Raw genomic sequence first — 27,922 nt, 5'->3', positions numbered from 1 at the left:
CACAGCACTCAGCACTGAAGGCAGGAGGATCAGAAGTTTAAGATCATCCTACGCTTTGCATCACACTTGAGACCAGCCTGAGGTACATGAGGAGCTGCCTCATAAAATACAATAAACTGTTACGTACAATTTCTCTGCTGCTTTCTGGCACTGTTTCACCATTAAGGTAACTACTCCTTTCTACATCCATTCTTGGCTTTTTTCTGATGCTGACATCTTCCTCTTGCTTTTCAACTTTCACGTGAACTGCCAGCTCTGGCTTTGTACTCTTGAATAAATCTTCCAACACTTCTTCTTCTATAGCCAAATCAACTTCTTTTCTTTTTTTTGGTCTGAGATTTTCTATGGAAAAGGATTTACTGGCAGAACTTTTCCCCCTGGGTTTTATGTCTATATCATCCACAAATGCGGCATCTGCTTCCTTGTCCACAGTCTCATTCTGAGACAGAAGCTCCTTGCTTTTCCACAGTGATGGGGCAGCAGGTTGCGTTTGTTCTAAAAGAGAACAAGACAGTTCCAGTCTTGATGATTTAGATGAGGAACTTTCTGGATTTTCTTCATCCCTTTCCCTTAGGTTTAAAAAAGAAAACAAAATCAGAGTGAGGAACTTTGCTTAATTTGTCATTATTTAGTACTCACTCCACTTAACTCACAACGTACTCCTTATTTTATTAACAGTATCAGTGGAAATCAAACCTTTCAAGTAGTATGCGCTTCATATTCTTTCTACTGCATTAACAGAAGTGATGATGGGTCTTATGGTTAAAGCATATGAAGAGCCCTGTCCCCCTTGCTAATGCAGAATCAGCCAGTAAATCCATGTGAGGGAAGAGAGAAATATATGAACATACACGGGGCCCACAGGCAGAAGGCAGCGCCTTATTTAGCAGGGAAGGCAATTGATGGGCAATTAAACCTTTACCAGGGACTATAACCTGATGGGTTAATGAGAGCTGTAGTAAAAAAATTAAGCCAAAGGGGCCAAATCTAGAACATACCACCAAATGAATATGGAAAATACCATGTGACTATGTCTAACTGTCCGTCGTCCGTCCTTCCTTCCTTCCTTCCTTCCTTCCTTCCTTCCTTCCTTCCTTCCTTCCCTCCCTCCCTCCCTCCCTCCCTCCCTCCCTCCCTCCCTCCCTCCTTCCTTCCCTCCCTCCCTTCCTTCGCCCCATGCCTATCTTCTAAAAGTACTTTCTATAACAGCACACCAGTCATTTTACCATAGTCCAGAGGACTCACACTTGGTTCCCTGCTTTCTAGGTTGTCAAAGATCTAAGTGTACAGCTGGCCAGAAATGTACAGTAAAGGAGAAAGATAGATCCAGGGAGGCAGAGAAGAAGTAATTAAGGATTACAATAAAGTAAATTACCTTTTTTACCTTGCAAGACATATTATTATAGAAAAATACAAGAAAAAAAATTATTCTGGAACTTAGGTTTGGTTAACCTTTCCTAATGATGGGCAGCACACAAAAAACAAAAGCTCAAATAGAAGAAAGCTGAAGAAAAATAAAGTTGGGTCTGTATAATGGACCTAGGGAAGGGGATTAGGACAAAACCAAGGTGGAATGAGCCCAGATTAAAAAAACCACTGGACCAGCAAGACGGCCCCGCTGATAAGGGCCACCAACCCTGACTGTATTGGTTGGTTCTGTGTCTCAACTTGACACACTCTAGAGTCATTACACAGCAAGGAGCCTCAGTTGAGGAAATGCCTCCATGAGATCCAGCAGTAGGGTGATGGAGTAAGGAGAGGGCCCAACCCATTGTGGGTGTCTCCATCCCTGAGTTGGTGGTCCTGGGTTCTATAAGAAAAGCAGGCTAGGGAAGCCCTGGGAAGCAAGGCAGTAAACAGCAGCCCTCCATGGCTCCTGAATCAGCTCCTGCCACCAGGAACTGTCCTGTTTGAGTCCCTGTCCTCACTTCCTTCAATAATGAATAGCAATATGGAAGTGTAAAGCTAAATAAACCCTGTCCTCCCCCACAAGCTTTTGTTCCTAGTGTTTCATTACAATGATAGAAACCCTGACAATGACACCGACAACGTACAATCAATGCGGGGACCCACATGATGTAGACAGAACTGACACCTACAAGTTGTCTTCTGACCTCCATAAAAGTTCTGTTTCACACACACTCTTACACACACACCAGAGGGAGGGGCGAACAGTTTTAAAAACCAGAAATATAAAGCTTTCTACAGAAACATTGTGTTTCTATTTCAACAGAGCACTCAAACCTTTGTTTGTCTGTTTTCAGAGACACAGCTGAAGAATTACTGACAACATACCTTTTTCTGCCACATGGCTGGAAATAGTTTGTGATGGAGTTCTGTTGCTGCTGAGAAGTCCAATCTTTACTTTTATTTGCAGCAGGGAGTTTCATTGGTGACAGCTGATAGTTTGGGATCTTTTCCCTAACCATCATATTTGATGCTACATTATTCGTTTTGGAGCTTGATTTAGGGGCCTCCTTTATATTGTAAGTTTCTTGTGAAAGCTTTCTAGAGTTTTGTTTCATTCCAGGGATCTGTACTTCTTTTGGTCTTTCACTCAGAGACATACTATAGAAAAAGGAAGGAAAGGCAAACAATTAGGAGCAATTTGTATTTAATAACAAAGTTCTCTAAATGTTCTGGTAAATACAACTTCAGAAGATTAGATGATAATCCAAGAAAGTAGCACACCTGCTGTCTAAGTGCCTGAGGATGAAATCATATTTTCTCTCCCGGCAGCACAGACCATCAGGCTCCCCAAAGCACACACTTTTAAGCACTCTCTTAAAAACAACTGCTAAGCACACTTATGGCCTTAACATAGCATCCTTCTGTATACTAAACTAGGTGGTAGGCCCATGTAATATTTATTTTATTTAATACTGTGTAATACTGAAAATAAGACTTAAATGGAAACCATCAGAGAATACAAAGACAGTAACCCTTTCTGTTGAACAACAAAAACAAAAAAGAAACAGAACTCTTCAAGTAAAAAAAAAACAAAACAAAAACAAACAAAAACCATTTAAAAACTACTATGGATGGATATTATCTATCTGGATATCCAATATTTAATTACAGGCATTATGTATAGGGCAAGACAATGCACATGTTCCTCCATCTCATATGCTTGCTGGGGCCATTTCGGGTTTAATGAGAACATGATCTCCTTCATGAAGAATTCCATGACAAATTACCTATCTCTACTCTAGGGCCCAAGGCCAAGATGCCCCAGCCTACTTAGCTTAGCTTCTGTTAAACTGCCTGCTTGTGTAAACCTCCCTCTGTAGCTGCTGAGCGAGATAACAGGATGTAGCTTTTGCCTTTAGAAGCCCCTTGGTCTAAATGCTTAGGGTTAAACTTAGGTCCAAATACTTAAGTGTAGTCCCAGATGCCTGGAAAAAGCTTTCAGTTGGCTATAAGCTGTGCCTGAGTGGTCATCTCTGGACAGCTCCCCGAAACAAGTATACAATTAGCATGTTTATTCTAATATCCCCATATTCATGAGGAATACATTCCAAGACCATCAGGTACTTGAGGACTAAAACCAATGCTAGTGTCAAGTTCTGTAAATATATTATTTTTCTTTCTTTCTCTCTTTTTGTGGTTTTTTGAAACAGGTTTCCTTGTGTAGTCTTAGCTGTCCTAGAATTCACTCTGTAGACCAGGCTGGCCTTGAACTCAGAGATCTGCCTGCCTCTGTCTCCCCAAGTATGGGATTATAGGAATGCACCACCACCGTACCCAGTTATAAATGCATATTTTTATGCATACATATTATTAGTTTATAAATTAGGCATAAAATAGAGTAGAAAAGCAGTACCTAATAAAACAGTAACTACAACATACTGTAATAAAAGTTACATGAATGTGGCATCTCCAAAATATCTTATTGCACTATACCCACCCTTATGATAAGACATAAAATAATCACTATGTGGTTAAAATAAAGAGAACCGAATTAATTGTTTAGGCATTGTGATACAGCATCAGGTGACTATGAAAAAATTACATGAACGTAAGCACTGAAACAGTAAGGCAGTCAATCTAGTAACTGCAACAGCTCGCAGCGACCAGGAGGTTGGCAGCATATACAGTATGGACCTACAGAACAAAGGAACAATGTACACCTAGGGAAGATAACATGACACTGATTCAAAATCACTGTGACCCCTTTGAGGGTCAAATGACCCTTTTGCAGGGGTCGCCTAAGACCATCATAAAACACAGATATTTACATTATGATTAGCAACAAAAATAATTTTATGTAGGGGTCACTACAACATAAGGAACTGCATTAAAGGGTCACAGCATTAGGAAGGTTGAGAACCACTATGCTAGGAGATTCATCATGATATTCACAAGTGTAACTTAAAACTTGGAAATTTCTAGTTTCAGCAATTTTCCATTCAATAATTTTAGACATCGATTTACTATGGGTAATTAAAAATACATGTAATTAGGAACGACTATTATTTCACATTTATTTCATCAGTCACAAATTCTTTTTCTCTTTCAAATACATTTGAAGAAATGACAACAATTACCCTAAGGTGGTAGAAGCATTGCTCGCAGACTAATTCAGATCCACATACCACACTCAGGCCGCCATATGCTGCCAATAGTTTCTCTGATTCTACAACGGCAGAGTTAGGGAACTATAACACAGACCAACAACTCACACTTCCATAAATTTCCTTGCTGAAAGAACTATATAGCCAAAAAAGCAATGCTGAGAGTGGGAGAAAGCCTCCCCAGGAAGAACACACCAACTGTTATCCAATACCATGCGGTCAGCCCTGAAAATCACATTAAGTAACATTACACAGCCTGAGCAGATTGCATTTATGCATTTAGGAGCACACACACACACATACACACACACCAAAGGGAAAAAGGTTATAAATTTTAAAGAGGGGTTAAGAGGAGGCATGAAAGGGAAGGGGAAAATGATGTAATTATAATCTCAAAAAAAAAAAAAAAAAAGAAAAGAAAAGAAAAAGAAAGAAAATCTGTTGATCCCTATGAGATATCATTTTTCCTGGCATCTCCTTCCATGCTTTATCTCTTAAAAGATGACTTGGTAAAAGCAGCAACTTTTTCTTGAATATGCTATTAATTGATAAAATAAAGCATGCTAAAAAAGACACTTTACCATGTATCCGCTGGCTCTGATTCTGTGTCGGCTACATACGATGTCATATTCACTGGAGCACTTGGCATTATTTTTCCACTGACTGACAAGCCTTGGGAAAGGCTTGGCCCTGGAGTCGTTGTCTTTAATTCTGTACATCATGCAAGCCAAAAGAAAAAAAAATTAAGCCATTACGTATAAGATAGAAACAATTAGAAACCTCTCAAGCTGTTTGACACATGCACAGCAACAGGAGAACGCGAGAAGCCAACAGGACCACGTCACTGCTAGCTGTTACCCTAACCATCTGGTGTGAGCACCTCACTTCCTCAGTCCTAGTGTTTAACGTGATTATAGGCATATATGCAATCACCGCTGATATTTGCTAATAACGTAAGTCCACGAATCTGAAGACAAGAAGGGAAAGGAGACGGAGCGGTACACGACCACTTAACCAGAGCCCTTCAAGTCTACCTCTGAGAATGTGCAGAAGTGTCTACGTACAGTGGACACTTTCATCTCCTCTCACTGCCTGGTTTCTATATGCAATTCTACACTAGAGAAAGCGCTGATCTGCGGGTTAGAAAACCAAATAAAAGATCAATTTGGCCCTGAGAGTTATAAAATCTCAAATTTTCTCACCTTTGATATGTGCCCCACCTCCCTTGGAGACTGGGTTTCATAAAGCCCACGCTGGCCTTGAGCTCAGAATGTGGTTACCTTTGAATTCCTGTTCCTCCTGCCTCTGCCTTTGGAATACTGCAATTTCACACTTGTACCACCTCATTTGGTGGCTTTTTTAAAAAGCTTATGATGAACTTGAATTTCAGTAAGTTTTAGGCATAGAGAAAAATTGACCATTAGTACAGAGATTTCTCACATACCCGGTGTCTCTTACTATTAGCATCTTATAGTTACAACACGCTGGTTCTCAACATGTAGGTCATGACCCCTTTGGGGATTGAACGCCCTTTCACAGGAATCACATTTCGGATATCCTGTATACCAGATATTCATAACAGTAGCAAAATCACAGTTATAAAGTAGCAGTGAATGAGGAACTGTATTAAAGGGTCACATTAGGAAAGGCTGAGAACCACTGATATAACACAACTGTCAAAACTAATAAATCAACACTAATAATACTACTACTAAATAAAGTTTCTGGTTTATGCATGTTTAATTTTTATTTACTTTTCTTTTTCTACTACAGGATACTTGGTATATTTACTTGCCAACTTTTATAATGCTTTATTATTTACCCATTTACCTACTTATCTAGTTAGTTAGTTAGTTAGTTAGTTTCTGAGGATGGAGCCCAGAGCCTAATATGTGCTAGGCATGCACTTAGCCTCTGAACTACAATGTCAATTCCACCTCTTAACTTTTCAAGCAAAAGATTCTATAATCTCTAAGGGCGTTTACCCATGAACAGTAGATATAAAAGTCTGCTGGTCCACACTGACAAAGATAACCTTGTGAACCAATAACCTAAGTCAATTAAACAAATATTTATACCTACTGTAACAAATACTATGCTTGCTGCTGTCAGGGAGCAAAAACAAGCTATGAGCTTATAACTACACTATGGGTTAAATGAGGCAAATAATTGGTTAGTCCCATAAATTCTATAGTTGAAATTAAAAAAAAGTTATTGAAGTAATTATTTATAACATATGAAAGTCATAAAAGGTAAACACAAGGGAAATGAGTATGCGTTAATGGGCAGCCCTGGAATGATAGTAAACAAACATGACCAACGAGTTATGAAGTTTAAGGGCTAAAAAATTAAAAGGTGTTAAGTATTTTGTAGAGGCGCTGGGAAGTGGTAAGAATTCAAGGAGAGGGGATTTGGCTAAACTATCGAGGAGCCAGACTAAATTTGTACAAAGCTCTGTTCACAATGGGTGGCGAATAAAAGTTTTCAGGAAAAAAAAAAAAAAAAAGAATAGTGGGGCTATTAGGGCGGTGAAGTATGAGCTGTCGTGATGAGTTTGATGGGAGACCCATTACCAGGATCCACCACACACCTCACGAGAGAAGTTCAGGTGTAACAAGGGCAGTGGCTTCAGGCAGGAAGGAGGAAGGCCGAAGCTGAAGCTTTGGTTGAGGGTGAATTTCTTTTTTTCTTTTTTTAAAAGGTTTATTATTATTTACACAGTATCCTGTCTGCATGTGTGTCTGCAAGCCAGAAGAGGGCACCAGATCTCATTATGGTTGTGAATTAAACTCAGGACTTTTGGAACAATGGCCAGTGCTCTTAACCTCTAAGCCATCTCTCCAGCCTGAGGGTGAATTTATGATCTGAGTAATGAATCAGGTAGGGGATAAGAAAGGCAGAAGTTTGCAGTCTGAGGTCTGTCCCTTTAAATTGAACTCTCTGGCCCAGTATTTCCCAAGACATTCAAAGCCAAAGGCTCTTGTGGCCTGTACAAGAAACATGTTTACAACCAAATAAAACATCCAGCTGCCTCAGCCACTTCCCAGAATATACTGAAATAAAGAATTCCAATGTACAATAAGAAATGTTTCTGCAGTATATTTATAGTTGAGAATTTGTGTTCTACAAGAGACAAAAAACAGGGCTACGGGGCCTAGAGTCAGAGGAGCTACTGGCACAGGAGCAGTAGCTATTTTCATGGCTGTTGTTTTTGCCTGAAATTATTGAAACATTTGGCCCCCAGCAACAAATCAAACAGCACATGCTACTTCTAAAAAGTGGGACAGATCTCTAGCAGACAGGAAGGGACAGCCTCTTAAGAATCTATTTGCCACACCAGAGCCATCTGATCCTTTGGCCTGGAATTCTACATCAGACCCCACGAAGCTGCCATGCCTCAACAGCTCAGGTTACAGGAAACCCAAGAGTCTTCAGGGAACCCGGAGAGCATGCTTCCAGTTAGGCTAACACAGCTTGTTGGCTTCCTCTTTATACTCCGCTATCCTCAACTGCACTGTGCACTCTGCTTGCTCACTGTCCGAACCTTGACCTTTAGAATAGAGTTCAAAAGAACAAGGGTCCTGCTCACTGTAGTCATTAATGAATCTTCAGCAACTAGAGCAGTACCCTGTCTATGGCAGAACTATGCACTGAATGAGTAAACGAAGGAGTGTACAAATAGATGGGCTTTAAAAGAAGATGTATATGGTCATACCTTGCAAGTACGACAGAAAGGTCATAAATAAATAAGCAAGCAGACAAACAAACACAAATAAATAAATTTTCTAAAGAATCAATAAAATGTCTTATTTACCTGTACAAGGCTGGCCCTGTGGATTACAGTAATTCTCTGTAGTCATAAAGATAACAGCCAATCCAATTTCTGCTTCAGGAATAGGTCTAAGTCCATGCCTATAAGAATAAAATAGCTTAAATATAGTAATATATCAAAACTGACAACTTTAATATAATATCAAGCTTCATAAATCTATCTTTCTCCCCAAAGAGACACTAAAATTTTATGGCATGAACAGAACTTTAGGTGTAAAGAGTATTTCTGAATTCCTCACTAGAGCAGTGTTGTTGGGGCAAATCCATCATTTTCCAGCAACCCGGCTGCCATCACCAATAAAAAAGAGGCTAGAGCAAAGGATGAAGACTTTTCAGTTTTAAGTTTCTATGATAATTTCAGAATAAGCCAACAGTTCTATCCAGAGAGACACAAAATAGACCGTCATATACAAATCCACGATTCCACTGATCCCCAGACAGCAAAGAGGTGGGGAGCAGCACCTGTCTACATGTGCACACAAGGTTAGGAAATTAAGTCAACACAACCTCCTACGTTCAGGCACTGACTAGTGATCCTCCTTCCTCGGCACCGAGATTCCTGGGATCACAGGTTACTGGCTGGCTCAAAGTACTTCATTTCAGAGTCTTATGGGGACTCACTTTGCTACATTCTATAGGAACTACTTTATTAGAACAGAGAAACTATAGCCTAAATATTAAGCTACAAAGACCTTTTAATACTCATTGAAGACTGTTTTAAATGACTGTGGTAATATGAATTAAGTGAGATGTTTTATGTGCTCTGGATTTAGAGTTCTATTGCATGTGCAACTATAACAATATTGCACTAAGAGTAAGATTTTAGGCCTACGAGAGACTTGTTAGCACTTAAGGCTGTCCTTCCCAGCCTCTATCCTCTACCCCTCCCACAAGGAAGGAGGGCACAATTAGCTACAGCTGGCTGGGAGGATGGCTAGATTCTCAGGGGAGGGCTAACCCCTCCCCACAGCTCCTATGAGGAAAAGCCAGCAGTCAAAAGCCCATAGTGGGGGTGATGGGCCACACCTTTAATCCCGCACTCCAGAGGCAGAGGCAGGAGGACTTCTGTGAATTTAAGGTCAGCCTGGTCTACAGAGTGAGTTCCAGGACAGCAAGGACTATATAATGAGACCCTCTTCCCCTCACCCACCCCAGCCCCCACCACAAAACAATGGACAGATAAAGGGGGCAGCTATGATATATTTTTCTAAGTGGCCCAGTCAGATTCCTAAAGATGGCAGCAGTTTGGCTCTGAGGATAGTTCTGAACATCAGGTATTGAGATTTCAGTTGGCAAACTGCTTGCCTATCACACATGAAGCCCTATGTTTGATTCCTAGCAAAAAAACAGCATGATGGTTTAAGCTTGTAATCCCATCACTTATGAGGTAGAGACAAGAGGATCATAAGTACAAGGTCGTCTTTAGCCACACAGCAAGCTTCTGACTAGCTCTACCTCCTTAAAAAAACAAAAAAAGAAATCCAAAAACAAAAACCCAAATCCCAGAAAACAGCTGACATTTCCCTACTTTCCCATACTAGCATACACACACGTGTATGTATGCACCTGTTCATGTACATATGTATATGGAATTACATATAATATGTAATATGTAAGTACATGTAATTATGAACGGCAAACTTTTCAATTCTAAGTACTTTCAAGGAATTCTCAAGAACATGGCGTGACAAAACTTTGTGTAGACATTCACATTAACTAGACCGCATGTAAAATCTACATGCATTTACAATTTGTGAAGAATTCTGTACCTTGGAAGCATATCCATTATCAAATTAATCCACTTCTTCTGGGAGTCAGTAACTATGATCTGAGTGTTTGTTATTCCTATGTCAACAACGCAAGTTCCCGGAGCTGAAAAGAAACTTTCTTCCTCTTCGTTTTCTTCTGCTATCAGCCTGGCTTCCCCACCTCCAAAAGCAATCGCTGAACTTAATTTCTTGTGCTGGAATTCAGAGGAAGCATTTAAAAAGCAAAGCAACAGCTGCAACAAGGTTTTTGAGCACATTCTCATTATGTACAAATTTGACTTGGCAATTAAAACAGAAGAATTCATCCTACTTCCCAGTGGGCAATTTGAGCTTCCACTGTGAAAACCCTTAGTTCAGCAGCCCCGTCAATAGCCCACACATCACTACACTGTTTTCCCACCACACTGACAGAGTTCTCCACAGGCTGGTTCACCTGCATGGTTTTGCCACTATAACATCAATTCCTAAAATTCACACTTTGGAACACAAAAGACACTGCACAAATGTTCCGCAGCTGAACCAGGTAGGACTTGAATGTTCTCTGCCCTCCCCACTAAGGCACCCACATGAATGAAATGGAGCAACTAGCCAGCGTTAGGAATACCATGCTCAGACACAATCGCGGGGCAGGTTCTGCACACAGGTAGCTTTTTAAAAAATTAAAGCTTATTCCCGTTGTATCCCAGTTGTATCCCAGTTGTAGACCCCTCCTTCATCCCCTCCCAATCCCACCCTCCCTCCTTTTTCTCCTCCCATGCCCTTCCCCAAGTACACTGATAGGGGAGGTCCTCCTCTCCTTACCTCTGACCCTAGCCTATCGGGTCTGCACTGTCTTCCTCTATGGCCTGGTCAGGCTGCTCCCCCTGCAAGGGGAGGTGATCAGAGAGCCAGCCACTGAGTTCATGTCAGAGACAGTCCCTGTTCCCCTTACTAGGGAAACCTTACTAGTGTCCCCTCACTTGGACACTGAGCTGCCATGGACTACATCTGTGCAGGGGTTCTAGGTTATCTCCATGTATGGACCTTGGCTGGAGTATCAGTTTCAAAAAAGACCCTTGGGTCCAGATTTGTTGGTTCTGTTGCTCTCCTTGTAGAGCTCCTGTTCCCTCCAAGTCTTTCTATCTCCCTCTTCTTTCATATGACTCCCTGCACTCTGCCCAAAGTGTGGCTATGAGTCTCAGCACCTGTTTGGATACCCTACAGGTAAAGTCTTTCAGAAGCCCTCTGTGGTAGGATCCTGTCCCGTTTCCTATTTTCTCCCTCTTCCTATCCGTCCTGTTTGCCTTTCTGAGTGAGGACTGGAAATCATGAAATTTGCAGGCAAATGGTGGGAACTAGAAAAGATGATCCTGAGTGAGGTATCCCAGAAGCAGAAAGACACACATGGTATATACTCACTTGTAAGTGGATATTAGAAATGAAATATAGGATAAACACTAAAATCTGTACACCTAAAGAAGCTAAGCACAGGTAGCTTTTTATCTTACTTCACACATCTATACAAAACCCAAAATGAAAATTCCTAAGAGCAGAGAGGCACCTCGGTGATTTAAGAGCACTGGATAGACTTCCAAAGGACCTAGGTTCAGTTTCTAGAACCCATATGGCAGAACTCACAACCATATGTAACTCTAGACCTAGGGGATCTGACATCCTCATTTGACCCCCAAAGGTACCAGGCATGCATGTGATATGCATGCAGAAAAAAAAAACACCCACCCATAAAAAAATAAACAAATACAATAAAAAAAAAACAGTAATGTATCTTAGCTTTAAAATTACCTGTTTTGCATTTAAAAATACAAATGTTTTCCCTTTGAAGATTTGTTTTCTTTCCTTTCGTCCTGACAGATCAACAATTTTACTTCCAATTGCTGGTTCATCAATAGGTGGGTAAAAACTGTAAAAATTAAAAAAAAAATGTTCTAATTATGTACTATTCTCTATGATTGCTATTAAATTTGCAAATGAAGTGACTACTTGATGCCAAAAAGGATGAATTTCGGTATTACTTGAGCCAGGCACAATGCATCTCTGTATCCCCAGAAGGCACCGGCAGAGAATCAGTGCCAGTTTGAGGCTAGTGTACCGGCCTACACTGTGAGATGAAGTGACTGAGAGAACATGCTATCACGTGAGCAACCGCCAGCCAGGGCAACACAGTGAGACCCTGTTATAAAAAGATACAGCAACAAAACTAGCAAGAAAAGGCAAACAAAAGCCAGTACTCTGAGGGTTTTTTGTTTTGTTTTGTTTTCTGGTGAAGAGTTTTATCTGGAACAAAATGGCCCCAAGTATCTAGATGCCTTTTCCTAAGATTGATACTAGTTCCGTATATTATAGCAAAATGCCTTTGTACTTCTTAAAATAAAAACACCAAGAAAGATGATTGCAACAAGACAAATATTTAAGCAAAAAATAAAGTTGAGAGGTTGTTTGTGGCAGATCTCTTCTCAACCAAGTTCCTTAGAGAATGTATAGAAGGCACATGCAATCATTTGTGGTACAGGGTTGGGGCACTGCTTTTGTGAATGCCACTGCCTGTCAGCAAGCAAGCTCTTTATTTCAAAAGAGATATTACATCTCCCAAGATTTCTCACTGCAAATGGTACTCAGCAATGGCTGTGGAAGGGGCTAGCAGAGCTCTGTAGTCTTTGCATAGCCAGCAAGCTATGTATGACTGCCAGAGATCTATGGAGACTCTCCCAGCAGTGAGAGGCTTGCTTGAAATCAAATAATTGAGAGAAAGTGTTACAACATGAGAGTTCTGTACAAATTGAAAGGGAACTCCCTCTTCTCTTTACATTTAGACATACACAATGTAGACTTTCCTATTAAAATATACATGATACAATTAAACAGTCTTACAACACCGAGTCTTCTAAAAATGACTTCATCTATCCCAGTACTGAGAATGGCTTACAGAAACAAGGAATCACAAAATCACACTGATATATGCAGTGTTTGACTGTCTTATTGTTTGATGACCTGCAGGATGCAGACATAACTATACTATAAAGGACAGCGCTTGCTGCATAATAATACCATACTATACCTCTGATTTAAATTCACAGCTAGTCACACGATTTTCAGAACTAAACAAAGTGTAGTGACATCAAGTCACTACAGTTTATCTGCTATCCCTTTTATATTAATTTCTATTAATATATGTTTAATGTTTATGAATGTTTGTGTGAATATATGTTGGTGCATCATGTATGGGCCTCAACTAGAGTGACAGACAGTTGTGACTTCATCCTCTGGGTGCTGTGAAGCAAGACCAGGGTCCTCTAAAAGAGTGGTCAAAACTACATAATGAGACCAGGTCTTAAAAAAAAAAAAAAGAGTATTAGGTCTTAATAGATGTAGACAGGTGTAAGGATTTACTACTACATACTTTTGGTGTTTTTCTGGGACATTGTCTTGCTATAGAGCACTGACTGTGACACTTGCCTTGCTATATAAGCCTCAAGTGCTGGGATTACAAAAGACTACCACTATGCCCTTAATATGAAACACTGTCAATTATCAATATAAAACACTGACTAGTATAGTAGGCTTTTCAGGTTAACAATGAGTTAGGGGTTATTCAAAAGTTCTCCTAGAGCAAAGCCGTATCACTGCAGTCATGTGTGTTAATAGCCGGAAATCCAAGTAAGAGGAGAATTCAATGGCTAATTCTAAATCTCCGAACAGGACACACAGCCAACCATAAACATTTACCAGGCTCTCTGCCCTAAAGCACTCTGGAATCAACAACAGCTATGACTTGTGGACTGTCCCAGAGGCTGAGATGGACTTCTGAGGGAGAATAGGAGTTTGTCTAAAGACCAATCCAGTTGAAGTGAGAGATGCTTCCTGAGGCCGTTCTCACAGGCTGTAAGACTCAAGGTTGGAACCAACCATTGCTGTGTGTTCCCTGCTACCCAGATTATAAAACAAACCTCCTAGATAAAACTTATATACATGCACATACATTTACATGTATGCATGTTGTGTATGTATGTGTATGTATATACTCTAAACAACCAATCAAAAAACCCACAAGACTCTAATTTTTTGGTTACTTTTAAACACAGACACCTATAATCAACAGGAGCATAAATACTCCCTAAAACAAGTGCACTGGAGACAGGAGTGGTGGTAGCCTTTAATTCCAACACTCAGGAGGCACAGGCAGGCAGATCTCTGTGAGTTCAACACCAGTTTGGTCTACATAATGAGTTCCTGACCAGCCAGGAAAAAAAAAAATCTGTACAGGAAAAAAAAAAAATGACCTGAATTAGGTAGTTTAAAATTGGTAATAAAATTATTAACTTGCAAAAATTTTTGATTAAATTTTTTCTTTGAGGCTGAGGATGTAGTTCAACTGGCAGAGTGCTTGCCTGGCATGTGAGAAGCTCTGGGTTTGTTCCCAGCATCATAGAAGCTGAGGACTGGGACTCTCATCTGTAATCCTAGCAACCCTGAGGCAGAGGTAAGATGATCACAAGTTCAACTACAGGAGTTTAAGGCCAGCCTGGGGCATACAAGACCCTGTGTCAAAGATAACAACTGGAGACATGGTTCAGTGGGTGCAGGCATGGGTCTCCAGGCTTGATGATTTGAGTTCAGTTCCCTTGTATGCTATGGTATGTTTGCCCAGACATAAATGAATGCAAGAAATAAAATTTCCTCAAGCACAACATAGTATCTATCCTATAGAGATAATCCCATAAACAGTGGGTCTAGTCTACTGACATATTTTGCATAAAGAAAACCCATCTTTATTATATTGACTAAAAGCAAGACAAAACAAAACAAACCCTACCATTTTATACTTCCCAGCAACTTTACCATGCAACCTATAAAAAAAAAGTCAAGTATCTTCCTCTTTAACCACAATTTATATTATTTTAAAGTATCACTACACAATACATAAATTTCCTAAGATGGCTGTTCAAAACTTGACAGAATATCAAAAGCAAATAAAGTAAGACTATGAATCTAATCAGATATTTGTACAGTTAACAACAAACATTTCTTTTTACCAAGCATTGTCTCAGATAACATGCTCAGATCTTAAACACTATGTTATCACTAATACTTAAAATAACTCAGCTACAAAGCATTAGTCAACTCCGATACTTGATTGTGTTTTTTGTTGAGGCACGTTTCACCACTTGTCATCCTTCTGCCTTTGCCTCCTGCTGAGTGTTGGAGCTATCAGCATGAGCCTCCACAGCCAACCTAGCCGCATTTTTGCATTAAGACCAGAGATCTGGACACTGTGGCTTCAGGAGTCTTGCTGCACAACACTGCTTTGGGGCTTCCCCCAGACGATGCCAGGTATTGTCACATGTGCTTTCTGATCTCAGGGTCATTGTCCTTACATTTTGTTCCTTAAATAGTGATACTTAGAGTCGGGCATGATGGCAAACGCCTGTAATTCCAGCACTCAGGGAGGCAGCCTGGTCTACAAAGTTCAGGACAGCCAAGGCTACACAGAGAAACCCTGCCTTAAAAAAACAAAAACAAACAAAACATTGATACTTATTTAAGATTTGTTCCATGGCAACAAGAAAAGGTGACATGGGATTACTATAAATAAAACAAATGGCTATTTATTCCTATATTGTATTTTATTAAATTTATCATAAGTTTTATACCTTTCAATTTCTGGAGGCTGTTTCTTAGACTCAACTGCTTTGAGAAATTCAGAAAAATATTCTGGCTTTACAATTGGACGTCCACAAATGAGTGCACATATAGTCTAAAATGGAAAATCATAGGTAAGTATAAATACATATATTCACGCAATAGCTTATTTAAAAGAAAGCTGTAAGTTATAAACTACAAAGAGGTAGTCCTACACTGTTTCTCCTTTCAACGTCCTAAATGCATGAGGGAGACACAATCTAAACTATAGTCAATACCTGGTCACAGCTTAGGTTAGAGCACGAACATTCCAACGTAAGAAGCCTTAAAATACTATCGTGAAGAACGCAAATCTACATACCTAGGTTGGTTAGACTCACTAAGGTAATACTAAATTACAACTCCAAAGTCTTTGTGAACAGAATCTTCAATACAAAACAGGAGTGTGAGATCATGAGACGGTATGAGGACAGAAGAGGCGCTAGACAGAGGAGACGTGAGCTGTGAGCCTTCCAGAGTGGCCAAGCAGTTTAACTCCAATCTCTGTCTCGGACTGAAAACATGATCTATACAATCAAATAAATGTTCATAATAAGGGGTAATATAACACCTTTTAAGAATGGCAAATCAAAACCTGAACAATCAGTGTACTTCTTCTCTGAGAAAATGAATAATGAGAAGCCATTCAAGCCCAAATACAACATGGCGTACATGAATCTACAGCCACTCTGACAGTTTCAAAGTAAATGATTGTAAAAGCCTGTGTAAATTAAGGAATTGAGCTTAACCTGACAGAAGTTGAGTTCAGCATAGAAAGACTTCCAACCTACTTTAATGGTGACCTTAACTGATGACATGACAAGATGAGTACATTCTTCTGTCCAGTTGCTTGCAGTAAGTCCTCCAAGCTGTAAAATAGCTTGATTTAAAACAGTTTTCCCAGAGACATCTAAACAAGACGAACAAACAACCAAAGGCTCGTATTCTACTCTGCAAATAAAAGCAAGTTACATGAAGTTAGACTGTGGTTACAGAGACACCAACTCACAGGAGTGTAAAATATCAGTCTTCTTAATTTTATTTTTCCTAAGAAATAGTCATTTCTTAAATTCTGAGTCCTAATGAAGAAAAAGCAACAACCCAAGTTAACATTACAATGTAATCTATGAGGACTCAAACAACTGAGCTACCATGACAGCTCTCAGGGCCTAACAAGTCATCCAGTTAGGGAAGTTTCAATTCTTTTCCCAGTCTCTTCCTTTAGAATTTCAAATAAAGCTGTAGATTTCACATCAGCTTTGAAACTTCTTACCTGTATTTACTTTCAAACACCCCAAAAGTAACTCTATCTCCTGTCTTCAAAGTGTTGGAAAGGCCATTTTGCATTTTTTCCTCATTAACAAAGGTTCCATACTTAGAATTATCTTTTATTGTTAATATAGGAATTTCATCTGTTTGACTCTGAAAAAAAAAAATCAACAAATGATTTAAGGTGTTTCGCCACTTAGCAATTACAGCGTAGATTTCACAAGATCGATAACTTTCTGGGTAGCAAAAGTAAACAGACAATGATTCCACTTAGGCCACCCACAGGGAACAACCACTCAGCTAACATTCCCCCTAAGGTCACTTCTTAAAGCCAAGAAATACCTCTCAGATTTCACTGCTAGGACAGTGTGGATTTCCCTAACCATTCAAATTCACTTTTCTGAGGCTTTGTTTAGTACAGTCTTGTTTGTGTGTAACAAGCCAGGCGTATCCTCTCCTGCACATTTTTTTTACATTATCAAAATTGTATCATGAAAAACTAACCCAACGAGAATACAAGGCTAAAAGGCTAGAGTTCCTGACTGAATGCAACTATTTTACTTTTCTTGGAGAAATTTCAATAATAAACATTTTCTCTATTCCAAAAAAAAAAAGACTTAAAACCTGAATTTGTTTGAGCACATATTACATATATGCAGAGTATGCATGAAACAATAACTCTTCTTATACACAAGTACTAAAATAAGCACGGATAGTTAAAAATACTTTATCACTTCCACCATCTATGGTTGTGATAGAACATACTCAGAGCCATTCAATGGAACTAAACAGCATTAACAAGTTCTTTTCCTTAGTAAAATATATCAGTTCCTATACTGAAAATGTGTTACACGGGACAGCTGCAAAATCCTTTAAGACTGTAGGTCATGAATGTATTTCACTGTTGTATTCCCAGAACTGGCACATGACTGACACGCACAAACCATTCAATAAATGCCCAACAGTTTGAGGGATCTGAGTGTGCTGCAAAGATCCATATCTTAAAGGCTTAGCTGTAGGGGCCAGTGGAAGGAAGGTAGATGGTGGAAGTGGACTCTGGAGGAGTTCTGGGTCCTCCACTCTTTCCTGTCTGTGTGCTTCCCGGCCTCCTAATAAGTGTTCCATGGCACTAAATATGGCATGGGCTGCAAATCCAATACCATGCAGGGAGATCACAGACTATATATTGAGTCCCTCTTTAAACTGTTTATCTTATGTTATTTCATCATTGACAAAAGACTGACACAAAATGTCTTCTAATCCTTCCTCTGAATTTCAAAATTACCCAAAGAAAAAGTAAACTTTCAAACAGAAGCTTCCTATTCAAAATAAATATGACTAGGGTCACTACTAATTAAGTGTGGGTTTTCCTATTGCTGTTCCTTGTTTTGTTTTGGCTAAACCGCTTAAAAGATAGTAAAATAAAGGTAGCAACATACCAAGTTGGTTCCAGGAAAGGTTACTGTTAGCACAGCATGATTTCGGCTGATGGACTGATCATCTCCGATTAGAATGGCACAGTTTTTCCTTCCAACCACGTACTCTCTGCCAGCCAAAAGTCTGCATGGTTCTCCTAAGGGAGAACAAAAGGAAGTCAATTTTAAGATTCACATACACATACATGTATTCATGGTATAGGATATACTGAACAGGTATTAAAATTAAAGACACTTCTGCTACTTAAATGCTAAGCAACTTGACATATGTGTGTATATTTATACAAATATATATTTATATGTAAACAAATTATTTACATCAAATGTGGTTTTTTTCTTTAACAATTTTTTGTTGGATTTACTTATGTGCTTTGCCTACATGTATGTGGGTGCATCATGTGTGGCAGTCCCTGCCAGCTCTCCACAGTGAGTCAAAAATGAAGCTTGGTTCAGCTTGACTTAACCAATGCTGGCTCTAGAGCCTGGCACCAGGCAGTTTATTTTAGCCATATTTAGGCACATCACAGCTTTGGAAAAAAGTTTCCTGATGACAATTAACTTAGTACTATGTGTACAACACAGATTAAGACACCTTTACACTAAAACTCTTTACAAAGTACATTACATATGGCTTTTTCCATAAAGGTGGGTTCTGTTGACTTAGAACTCACTGGGAGAGGGGAGGGATGGCTGAGGTACACACAATGTCTGTGGGTGTCAGGACTGGCCTGAGATAAGACAGAAGGAACTGAAGCTGTTGTAACGCACAAGTGATATCTCTCATAGGGTGGGTTTAATGGACTGAAAAGCAATGTGCAAGGATTTGGGGGAAAATTCTGGGCTAAACAAACAGAATAGTCTGTGGGAGTCAAGTGAAGCCTGACTCTCCTGAAAGTCAAAGATCCCCAGGTTGTGAGCTACATCCTTCTCAGCATCCCTGGTGGAAAAAAGGCAAACATCTCCTTCCTTTGAAGAGAATAAACCTTCCTGTTTAACTTTCCTGGGTTCCCTAGTGCTTATCTGTGTTCACAAGGACCTCATACTCTCTACATGCATATATGTGTCTGGTGCCCCTGTAAGTCATAAGAAGGCATCAGATCCCCCGGAACTGGAGTAACAGATAGTTGTAAGCCACTATGTGGAGGCTGGGAACCGAACCTGGGTTCTTTGCTAGAACAACAAAAGGTCTTAACTGCTGAGCCATCTCTCTGGTTCCACGTTTTTGTTTTTTAATAAAGCCTCGCTGAAGGATACAGGACAGGAAAGGTTATTTATATATATGGAAGCCTTTATCACTTTACAAAGGGAAAACAACAGTGAATCAATACTCCCTCCAACATAACATAAATTTAATGTACTATAAGACAAAGTCACACTACTGATTTTGGAGTTTATTAAATAATATCAAAACTTCATTGGGAAAATATCTTAAAAAAACAGGCAAGCTGGATATGGTGGCACCTGCCTTTAAAGCCCACACTCAGGAGGCAGAGCCAGGCAGATCTCTTGTGAGATTGCGGCCAGCCAGGTTGATACGACAGAGACCTTCTCTAAAAAAATAAAAATAGATAAATACTCAGAGGCCAGAGGATGGTGTCAGATTACAGACTGTTGAACTGAACCCAGATCTTCAGGAAGGGCAGCCTTAAGTGTTTTTAAGATGTTGAGATGTACTCATGTTGAAGGAATTTGAGTTGTAAAATATGCCCCCAAAAAGCTATAGTAATTAAAAGATGTTTCAATGGACCAGGGGGAAAAACATAGATTAATACACTTAAGATCAGATTAGATACAACTATACATTTGGAAGACTTCTGTTTTACTGTTAATGATAGCATTTCAAATCAGTGGAAAATTATTAATTAAAAAAAAAAAGTTGTGATGACCACTCAGCAGAGGCCACAGGTACCAAGATGAGCAAGTAAGTGGTGAAGAGATGAAACAGGAAGAGAAGCAAAATGGTGTGTGCACAATGAGGAGCGGTGGAAATGGTGACTTGAGAGAGTGAGGAACTGCCTGACATGAGCCTACAATGTCACCTGAGGCCTTGCAGAGGTCCTGGTCCATGCTGCTGTACAGGGCCATGTCTGGGGCTGTGATCCTGCAGCAGTGTGTGTGTGTGTGTGTGTGTGTGTGTGTATGTATGTGTGTGTGTGGTGGTGGTGATGGTGGGGTCTGTGTCTGTGTCAGTGATCCATATTACCACCAAAGGCAATGGCCCTATTGAGGTCCAAAGACTGCAGAGCTGGCCCCACCCCTCAACAGCTGCAGTAATCAGGGATTACCCCCTCACCCAGGAAGCACAGTAATGTTGGCCCTGGTTACAGGCATGGGGTTGCGGGTGAGCAGGCCCCAAGGGCATGGGTTAGGGGAGAACTGGCCGGCCCCTTGCTGGTTATAGTGAGATGGCTCCATCCCTCACCTGGGCAGTGCTGGTGGCCTGGGTGCAGGAGAGATGTCAGGCTGACCAACTCAGCTAACACCCAGGCCCAGATCCAGGGCTTTAAGTAGGCTCAGCCCAACATCTATATCATCTATGAACTGCTGGAGCCCGTGAAGGAGCCAGTCCTGCAGTTCCAAAGTTGCAGCGTCTCCGTAACACAGGGTAGCAACAGGATATCCAAGAGAAGTCCCAGTAAGTTCCAGTACTGATAGTGTAGCAGAAGCCACAGGCCTCAAAGCAGACCAATGACTCACTGTAGTGAACGTTTTCGAGAAAACGTTGGGGCAAAAGGCCCAATATACTGTGTGATACACCATACACACTGCAGCTTCCACACAGAGATTTTGTTTTCTTTTGTGAAGAAGATTAAAAGCGCAGAGGGCAGAAATGGAGGGACAGAGAGAGATTAGTGATACGGAAGTGCCTGATGTGAAATTCACAAAGATTCAATAAAAAGTTAAAAAAAAAAACAAGTTGCAAATTGTAGAGCCCGGAAGCATGGACTTCTATTCCATGGTAGAGTAATCATCACAACTACACAGGCAGCAAAGGAGTCCAGCAACCTTTCCACACAGTTTGAGTTGTAGCTTGTCAATGAGATTTTGGTTTGCTTTCTCACTTTTCACTTTTGAGATGAAGTCTCACTATGCTCCCGCCTGCGTCCTCCAACTCAAGATCCACAGTCCAGCCTCACAGGAGCTGTGATAACTGGCAGGCACCATCCCACATCCCACTCAGTTTACCAGAGATGGACAGTTTCAAGGAAGGAAAACATTGTTAGCTTATGACTTAACACAAAGGGGACCAACTAAATTGAAAACTAACCCATTAGACTCCATAAGATTCTGAGACGTACCTCAGCCACTGAGTCTAGAAATGTGTTTATTCTGCTATCATCTGTTAATAAAGGGTTAAGGCTGTCCGGGTGAACACTGAACACTAGCCTAAAAGTACACTTTTCTAACAGATAGCCAGGTATCAGTCACAGACTGCCAACGGATCAGAAAGAGTCCTTATAGAAGCGCGGGCTGCTGAAGTAAAATTCAACCAAGGTGCTTTCCTATGTTATTTCCATTTTGTCTATAAATTATTGCTGGCCACGGGGTTGTATGGAGCTCTGGGAAGCTCTACGGTTCAAGATGACAAGCAATTCAGGGACCTTCCCTCACTCAAACTTAAATCTGGTGGGCTGTTTGTTTTGAGACAGGACCTCATATAGCAGCGGGCCTCTACATAGCTGAGGATGTCCTTGAACTCCTGATCCTCCTTCTTCCACCTCCCAAGCGCTGGGATTACAGGCCTGTGACACCACATCCAGAACACTTCTGATATTTTACAGAAAGCCATAGATCAGCGAGGCTCAAGGCTAATTATTCAGGCCCACTTGCTCACCAACACAAATCTGCATGCTACCTCGGCAACGCACACGGCAAATCTTTCAGACCTTCTATTTCCCTTCCCACTGTTTGTAACTGCATCCTCACAAAATTCCCGGAAAACAAAATACACTCGCAGGCAAGTGCTTAACCTTTCATCAACTAATACTATGGAAGGGGACAAGCACTTAACACAGGATAACCTTTTCACTGAGTAAAACTGGGTGGGTGGAGGGTCCCCACGCCCCGACGGCTGAGATGCGTGCGGGCTGAAAACTTTCAAGTGCTCCTGTGCTGTCATGTGACCTTTCGCAACTACGCGTCCGCGTGGGTTCTCGTCTAGGTCCCAGCCCTGCGGGGCGCCTGGGCTAACTGGGCCTGGTGTGTCCCGTAAGGGCTTCAGTTCTCGGGTTCTCAGCCCAGCTGGAGCCGGCCTGGCCTGGGCGCCCGCCTCACCGCGCGAAGGACGGCGACTCCCGCCTCGGCTCCCCACACCCAGTCCCCGCATTCAGCGAGTCAGGACGTCGGGGCGCCCGCCGGAAGGCGAGGAGGGCGGACCGGAAGCGCGCCCCGCAGCACCCTCCCCCCCGCCCCCGCAGCCGGCCCCGCAGGACTCCCCGCCGCCTCCTCAACGCACCGACCTGGAGCGGCTCCGGGGGCCGGGAGCAGTTTCCACATGGGTCCCGCGCCTTAGAACCCCGCGACGCGCCACGCCAACAGCGGCTGCCCAGCGTGCGCGGCCACCGTGCTGCACGGGCGCGGGCGCCGGGACGTGCGCGCTCCCAGGACTCAGCCGAGTTCTTCGGAAGCGCGGGAAACCCGGCCGGAGCGCGCCGCCGGCGCCCCCTGGTGCCGAGGAGGCAGCAGTGCAGAATGTGTCCTGTTAAAGGATGCGGTGGCCCCAACTCCCTCACGCTTTTAGTCCACAAACTGTAGTAGTGTCTAAGAGTCTCGGAAGTCATGTGGAGTTTAAATGAAATGCATTAAAGTACTGGTGGGCTATATTGTTTCCCTCGTTTAACGTCTTAATTTACACCATATGTGGTAGTATCGGTTAAAATGAAGGTTTCATGCCAAAGCCAAATTTGTTTGATCTTTTCCAGTCTGTCCTGTGTGCATTATGACAGAAACATGTTTGCGTCTTCACGCAATGTCAGATTTACTGCATAACAATGAACTCACAAGCTGATTTGTATCTTTGGCTGCAATTTGCCAAGTGGTCCCCATATCCCTTAATAGTTGATCATTGGCAAACAAGTTTTGTTTTTATTTCAGTTGAAATTACTAGTAATAACTGAGATAACGTGTTACACATCGTATGTGAATGTGTGTAGATTAAAGAATGACTGCAGTGGAGTTAAAGAGACTGTATCGATAGAGGTCAAGGCATTTGGAAGGCTAAGATACAGAGCTGATACAGACACTAGCAGAGTAGATGTAGTGCTTGCCTAGCATGCATGATGCAGTGGTTCGATCTTCAGCACAATAAATTCCTAGCACGGTAATCTTCCCACACAGTGTAATTGGCTATCAAATTACATGTCGTACATAGGAAAATGTAAATGCTCTTTGAACAGTTGTCAGGTCCCATTGTTTACAGAATAAGAATCAATCTGTCCATGTTCAGCAGAAATACTTTTTTAAAATGATACTTTTTGGTCGGTGGTTGCTAGAATCTAGAAACCCAGAGCTCTTAGAATCTAAGACTTAGCTGGAGAGCCAACTGTTTACACTGAGAGACTTCTTCCTTTATTTACAAGGACAATCGAGCTCGAAATTAAGCTTATCATTACTTTTGTTTTGCTTTATTGAGAGTCTTATTATGTAATCCTGGCTTGCCTGGAACTCTAGACCATGCTGACTGCCTCTGCTTCCCAAGCACTGGGATTAAAGGTGTGTGCCACCATGCTGAGCTCAGGTGCTAAGCTTTTTAGTTTTTATTCTCTCTACTTCTTCTTCTTCTTCTTCTTCTTCTTCTTCTTCTTCTTCTTCTTCTTCTTTCTCTTCCTCTTCCTCTTCTTCTTCTTCTCTCTCTCTTTTGGTTTTTACAGACAGGGTTTCTCTTTGAAGCCCTGGCCACCCTGAAACTTTCAATTCTTAATTGTGGCTACACTACAAAGCTGGGAGACACTGTCCACTCCTTTCAAATATTTTCCTTACTCCAGAAGCTATGAGCCTAATCAAAGTCAACTTAAAAATTTTACAAAGCACTATATATTGGGTTTTTATAAAACTAACAAAATATTAACCAGTAGTTTGGTAGCTTCTGGACAACACTTTGATCACAAGAGTTGGAATTCCACCTTGATTCTCTACTTAAAAAAGCAAAATCCCCCCCCCAAAAAAAACCCTGAAGTACTTTGGTTTCTGGTTCAACTTGCTAAACAATTACTACATGGGAGAAAAAAGGAAATATTATAACCACAGTGTCAGTTCCTGTCGTATCATTCTGGCTTAGCAACCATTCTAAGAAAATAGAAGTATTTGCTGTCTAGTACTAGACTAAGGCATGTTTGAAGCGCTTTTAACTTATTGGGAGGTGAAGGAAACCTGAGGTGATTCCTTCTTGGAGGAAGGGGGTTCTTAAACACACATGTTCTTACTTCAAAAAGAACAAAAGATACTATATTCGTAAGCTAAATATGAGTGACCGTTGCCCCAAGATATGCATTCAGGTTTTAAATATCCTCTTCCAACATGGAAATAATTTCCTGAAGTTATAGTTACAGAAGAAAAGTCATAAATCAATGTATTTTCTAAATACTTTGGTAGACAGCAGAGGAGAGAAATGTATAAAAGGTCTTTATGGTATCTGATGACATTCTTAGCTTTTTGTTGCTGGAAGCTAGTTGTCTGTTAACACATGTTAAAAGGATTTAGCTGCTACAAAGATGATGAGTCAGACAGAAGAACGTTCAATGAATGGCTGTGAACAATTCAACTCTTCACACTCCCAGTGCTTTTAATCAATTACCTGTCAGAAGAAGAGGCAGCTCAGATCTGGTGTCAGCAGTGTATGGACTGTCTTATCCTTTAGGTACTGCCATTCAGACGAAGCTGGCTCCTTAACTTCACTGCAGAAAAGAATTATACAAAGCAGGATTAGATTGTTGAAGGGAGATTTTTTCAACATAGATTTAAGTGGAGGGATTAACACACGGGTGCTCAGGGAACGAGTAAGACATATCCGAGAGCAGGGGTGTGGGCTTCTGAGAAGAGAGTTGCACTTCTGAAGTGTCTTGTGGTGGTCATGTGTGTGTATGTATGTATGTATGTGTGTGTATACATACACATGTACGGAGGTATATGATTGTAAACTATGTCTAAGAAGCTGTTAAGAAACTTTCCCTAGCTGGGTGTGGTAGCACACGCCTTAAGAAGGCAGGGACAGGAGGATGGATCTCTGAGACTTCAAGGGCAATTAGTCTACATGTGAGTTCTAGGAGAGCCAGGACTACACGGTGAGTCCCTGTCTCAAAGAGGAAAAAGAAACTTTTCCCATTTATTCAGTGCGTGTGTGTGTGTCCCTTCATACCCTTTACCCTTCGGTGTGGTTTGAGTGTGAACTGCCTCCACAGGCTCATATATTTGCATGCTTAGTCCACCATTGATGAACTGTTTGAGAAGGATTAGGAGGTGTGGCAGTGTTAGAGTTAGTGTCTTTGCTGGAGGAAGTGTGTTACGGAGGGTGGGCTTTGAAGTTTCAAAAGCCCACAGCAGGCCCAGTGTTTCTCTTTCTCTCTCTCTGTTTGCCAACTGTAGATCAGGATAAAAGTCTCAGGGACTGCCTAATGCCATGCATGTCTTCTTCCCACCATGACGATCTCAGCCTAACCCTCTGGATCAGTCAGAATTCTTTAGAGCAGCAGAACTCACAGAATGAATCTCTTTTCTCTCTGTCTCTGTCTCTGTCTCTGTCTCTCTCTCTCTCTCTCTCTATATATATATGTATATATGGGCTTTATTAGAATCACTTGCAGACTATGGTCCAACATTGGCAAGCTGTGAGCAGCCTAGGAGTGGTCATGTTCTCATTTTCATATTATATGTTGGTCTCATTTTAGAACAGGAATTCTTACTCTGTGCCATTGTATGTTGGGAGTATTTAACTTGTTTTTGATCCAAATCTTTGGAATTTTAAAGTCTTATAATTGTTTAAGACTATGGGGACTTTTAAAGTCAGATGGAATACATTTTACACTATAACATGAGTGTATAGGGACAAATGTGGGAAGGCTATTGCTTAAAATTAATGCGTTTGGGCGTCAGGTTGATAAACAGCAGAACTGCAACGATTATCGTTAATTGTGAACTTGAAAGAATCACATAAGCGAACAGCCTTTGAGGCCTGGCAGTTATCTTGATTGTGTTAACTGGTGTGGAAAGAGCCATCTTGCACAGAACTGTCCCCCAGCAGGGGATCCTGAACCTTACAGAATGGAGAGGGAGGCCTGATTCATTGCTTTCTCCTGTCTTGCAACGTTGTGTGACTGTTAGTATTTATATAAAAATGATGCCATGCACACAACAGATACTATATTAAAGACATTTATTGGATGGAGGTGGAGAGAAAGAGGAGGTGGAGGAGAGAGAGAGAGAGAGAGAGAGAGAGAGAGAGCAGAGAGTGAGAGAGAGATGAGATGTGGGAGTCCCCCAGGAAAGAATTTGAGGCAGAGAGAGCAAGAGAGGAGAGAGACACCGAGAAGTAAGAGGCAGGGATCCTTTTATCCTGGGCCCCTGGTGGCAGTGACAAATGATGACATCACAGGTCTAAGCAACCTAGGAGCGGACTAGTGACATGGACTTGTGACCTCACTTTCCAGCTCCTGCTGTTTTGACTTCCCATCGCAATGGTTCTGGAGCTGTAAGCTAAAACAAGCACTTTCTCCTGTTTTTCTCTCCCTAAGTGTTTACAGAGTTTTAAACAGATTAATCTATTTATTTGTGCAGAGCTCAGAAGACAATGGGCTGGAGCTGGTTCTCTCCCACCATGTGGGTCCTAGGGATGGAACTCAGGGTGGGCAGCAAGGTACTTCACCAGGTGTGTTACCTCGCTGTCCAGGGCCAGGTCAGAGGTGGAGGAGCTTAGCAGTGCAGCAGGGAAAACAAGCCAGGGCACATGCCTACATACCTTTAAGGATTGTCTACCTGTCTGTCTATCTGCCTATCTGCCTATCTATCTATCTATCTATCTATCTATCTATCTATCTATCTATCTATCTAAAATCTGGTAAGGACAAGCTGCACTGTGTGCTAAGTTGCTTTTCTTTTTTTCTCTTTCTCTCTCTCTCTCCTTCCTTCCTTCCTTCCTTCCTTCCTTCCTTCCTTCCTTCCTTTCTTTTTTTCTTTCCTTCCTTTTCTTCCTTTCCTTTCTTTTCTTCCTTTCTTTAAATTTCAAGTCTGAAAAACCGTAATCTTTTATAGTGCCCTGCGCGGTTGTAGCAAGTCATTTATTTATATTATAATTGTGCATTTGCTTTTAAGTGTGCGCTAGTTCCTCAGAGAGACAAGTAAGGGCTTGGCCGTCAGAGCCAATCTTCTTGTGATA

General features: G+C 41.3%; 1 protein-coding gene across 1 annotated transcript in view; it reads right to left on the bottom strand.

The window, feature by feature from the left end:
- Positions 1 to 23,172, bottom strand: part of Nbn (nibrin) — a 33,107-nt gene extending 9,935 nt beyond the window's left edge. Inside the window, exons 1-11 of the mRNA XM_021630905.2 lie at positions 23,016 to 23,172; positions 18,559 to 18,692; positions 17,124 to 17,272; positions 16,642 to 16,801; positions 15,823 to 15,926; positions 11,957 to 12,074; positions 10,175 to 10,368; positions 8,389 to 8,486; positions 5,156 to 5,285; positions 2,296 to 2,568; positions 128 to 569 (exon numbers count right to left, since the gene is read on the bottom strand). Coding sequence (XP_021486580.1) covers positions 128 to 569; positions 2,296 to 2,568; positions 5,156 to 5,285; positions 8,389 to 8,486; positions 10,175 to 10,368; positions 11,957 to 12,074; positions 15,823 to 15,926; positions 16,642 to 16,801; positions 17,124 to 17,272; positions 18,559 to 18,692; positions 23,016 to 23,052 — 1,839 coding nt within the window. The 5' untranslated portion in view covers positions 23,053 to 23,172. The remainder of the gene's footprint in view (positions 1 to 127; positions 570 to 2,295; positions 2,569 to 5,155; positions 5,286 to 8,388; positions 8,487 to 10,174; positions 10,369 to 11,956; positions 12,075 to 15,822; positions 15,927 to 16,641; positions 16,802 to 17,123; positions 17,273 to 18,558; positions 18,693 to 23,015) is intronic.
- Between the last annotated feature and the right edge of the window lie 4,750 nt (positions 23,173 to 27,922).

Source organism: Meriones unguiculatus, chromosome 6 (assembly GCF_030254825.1).
Source record: "Meriones unguiculatus strain TT.TT164.6M chromosome 6, Bangor_MerUng_6.1, whole genome shotgun sequence".
NCBI lineage: Eukaryota > Metazoa > Chordata > Mammalia > Rodentia > Muridae > Meriones > Meriones unguiculatus.
The sequence above is the reverse complement of the archived record's forward strand: the minus strand, read 5'-3'. Positions and strand labels throughout refer to the sequence as shown.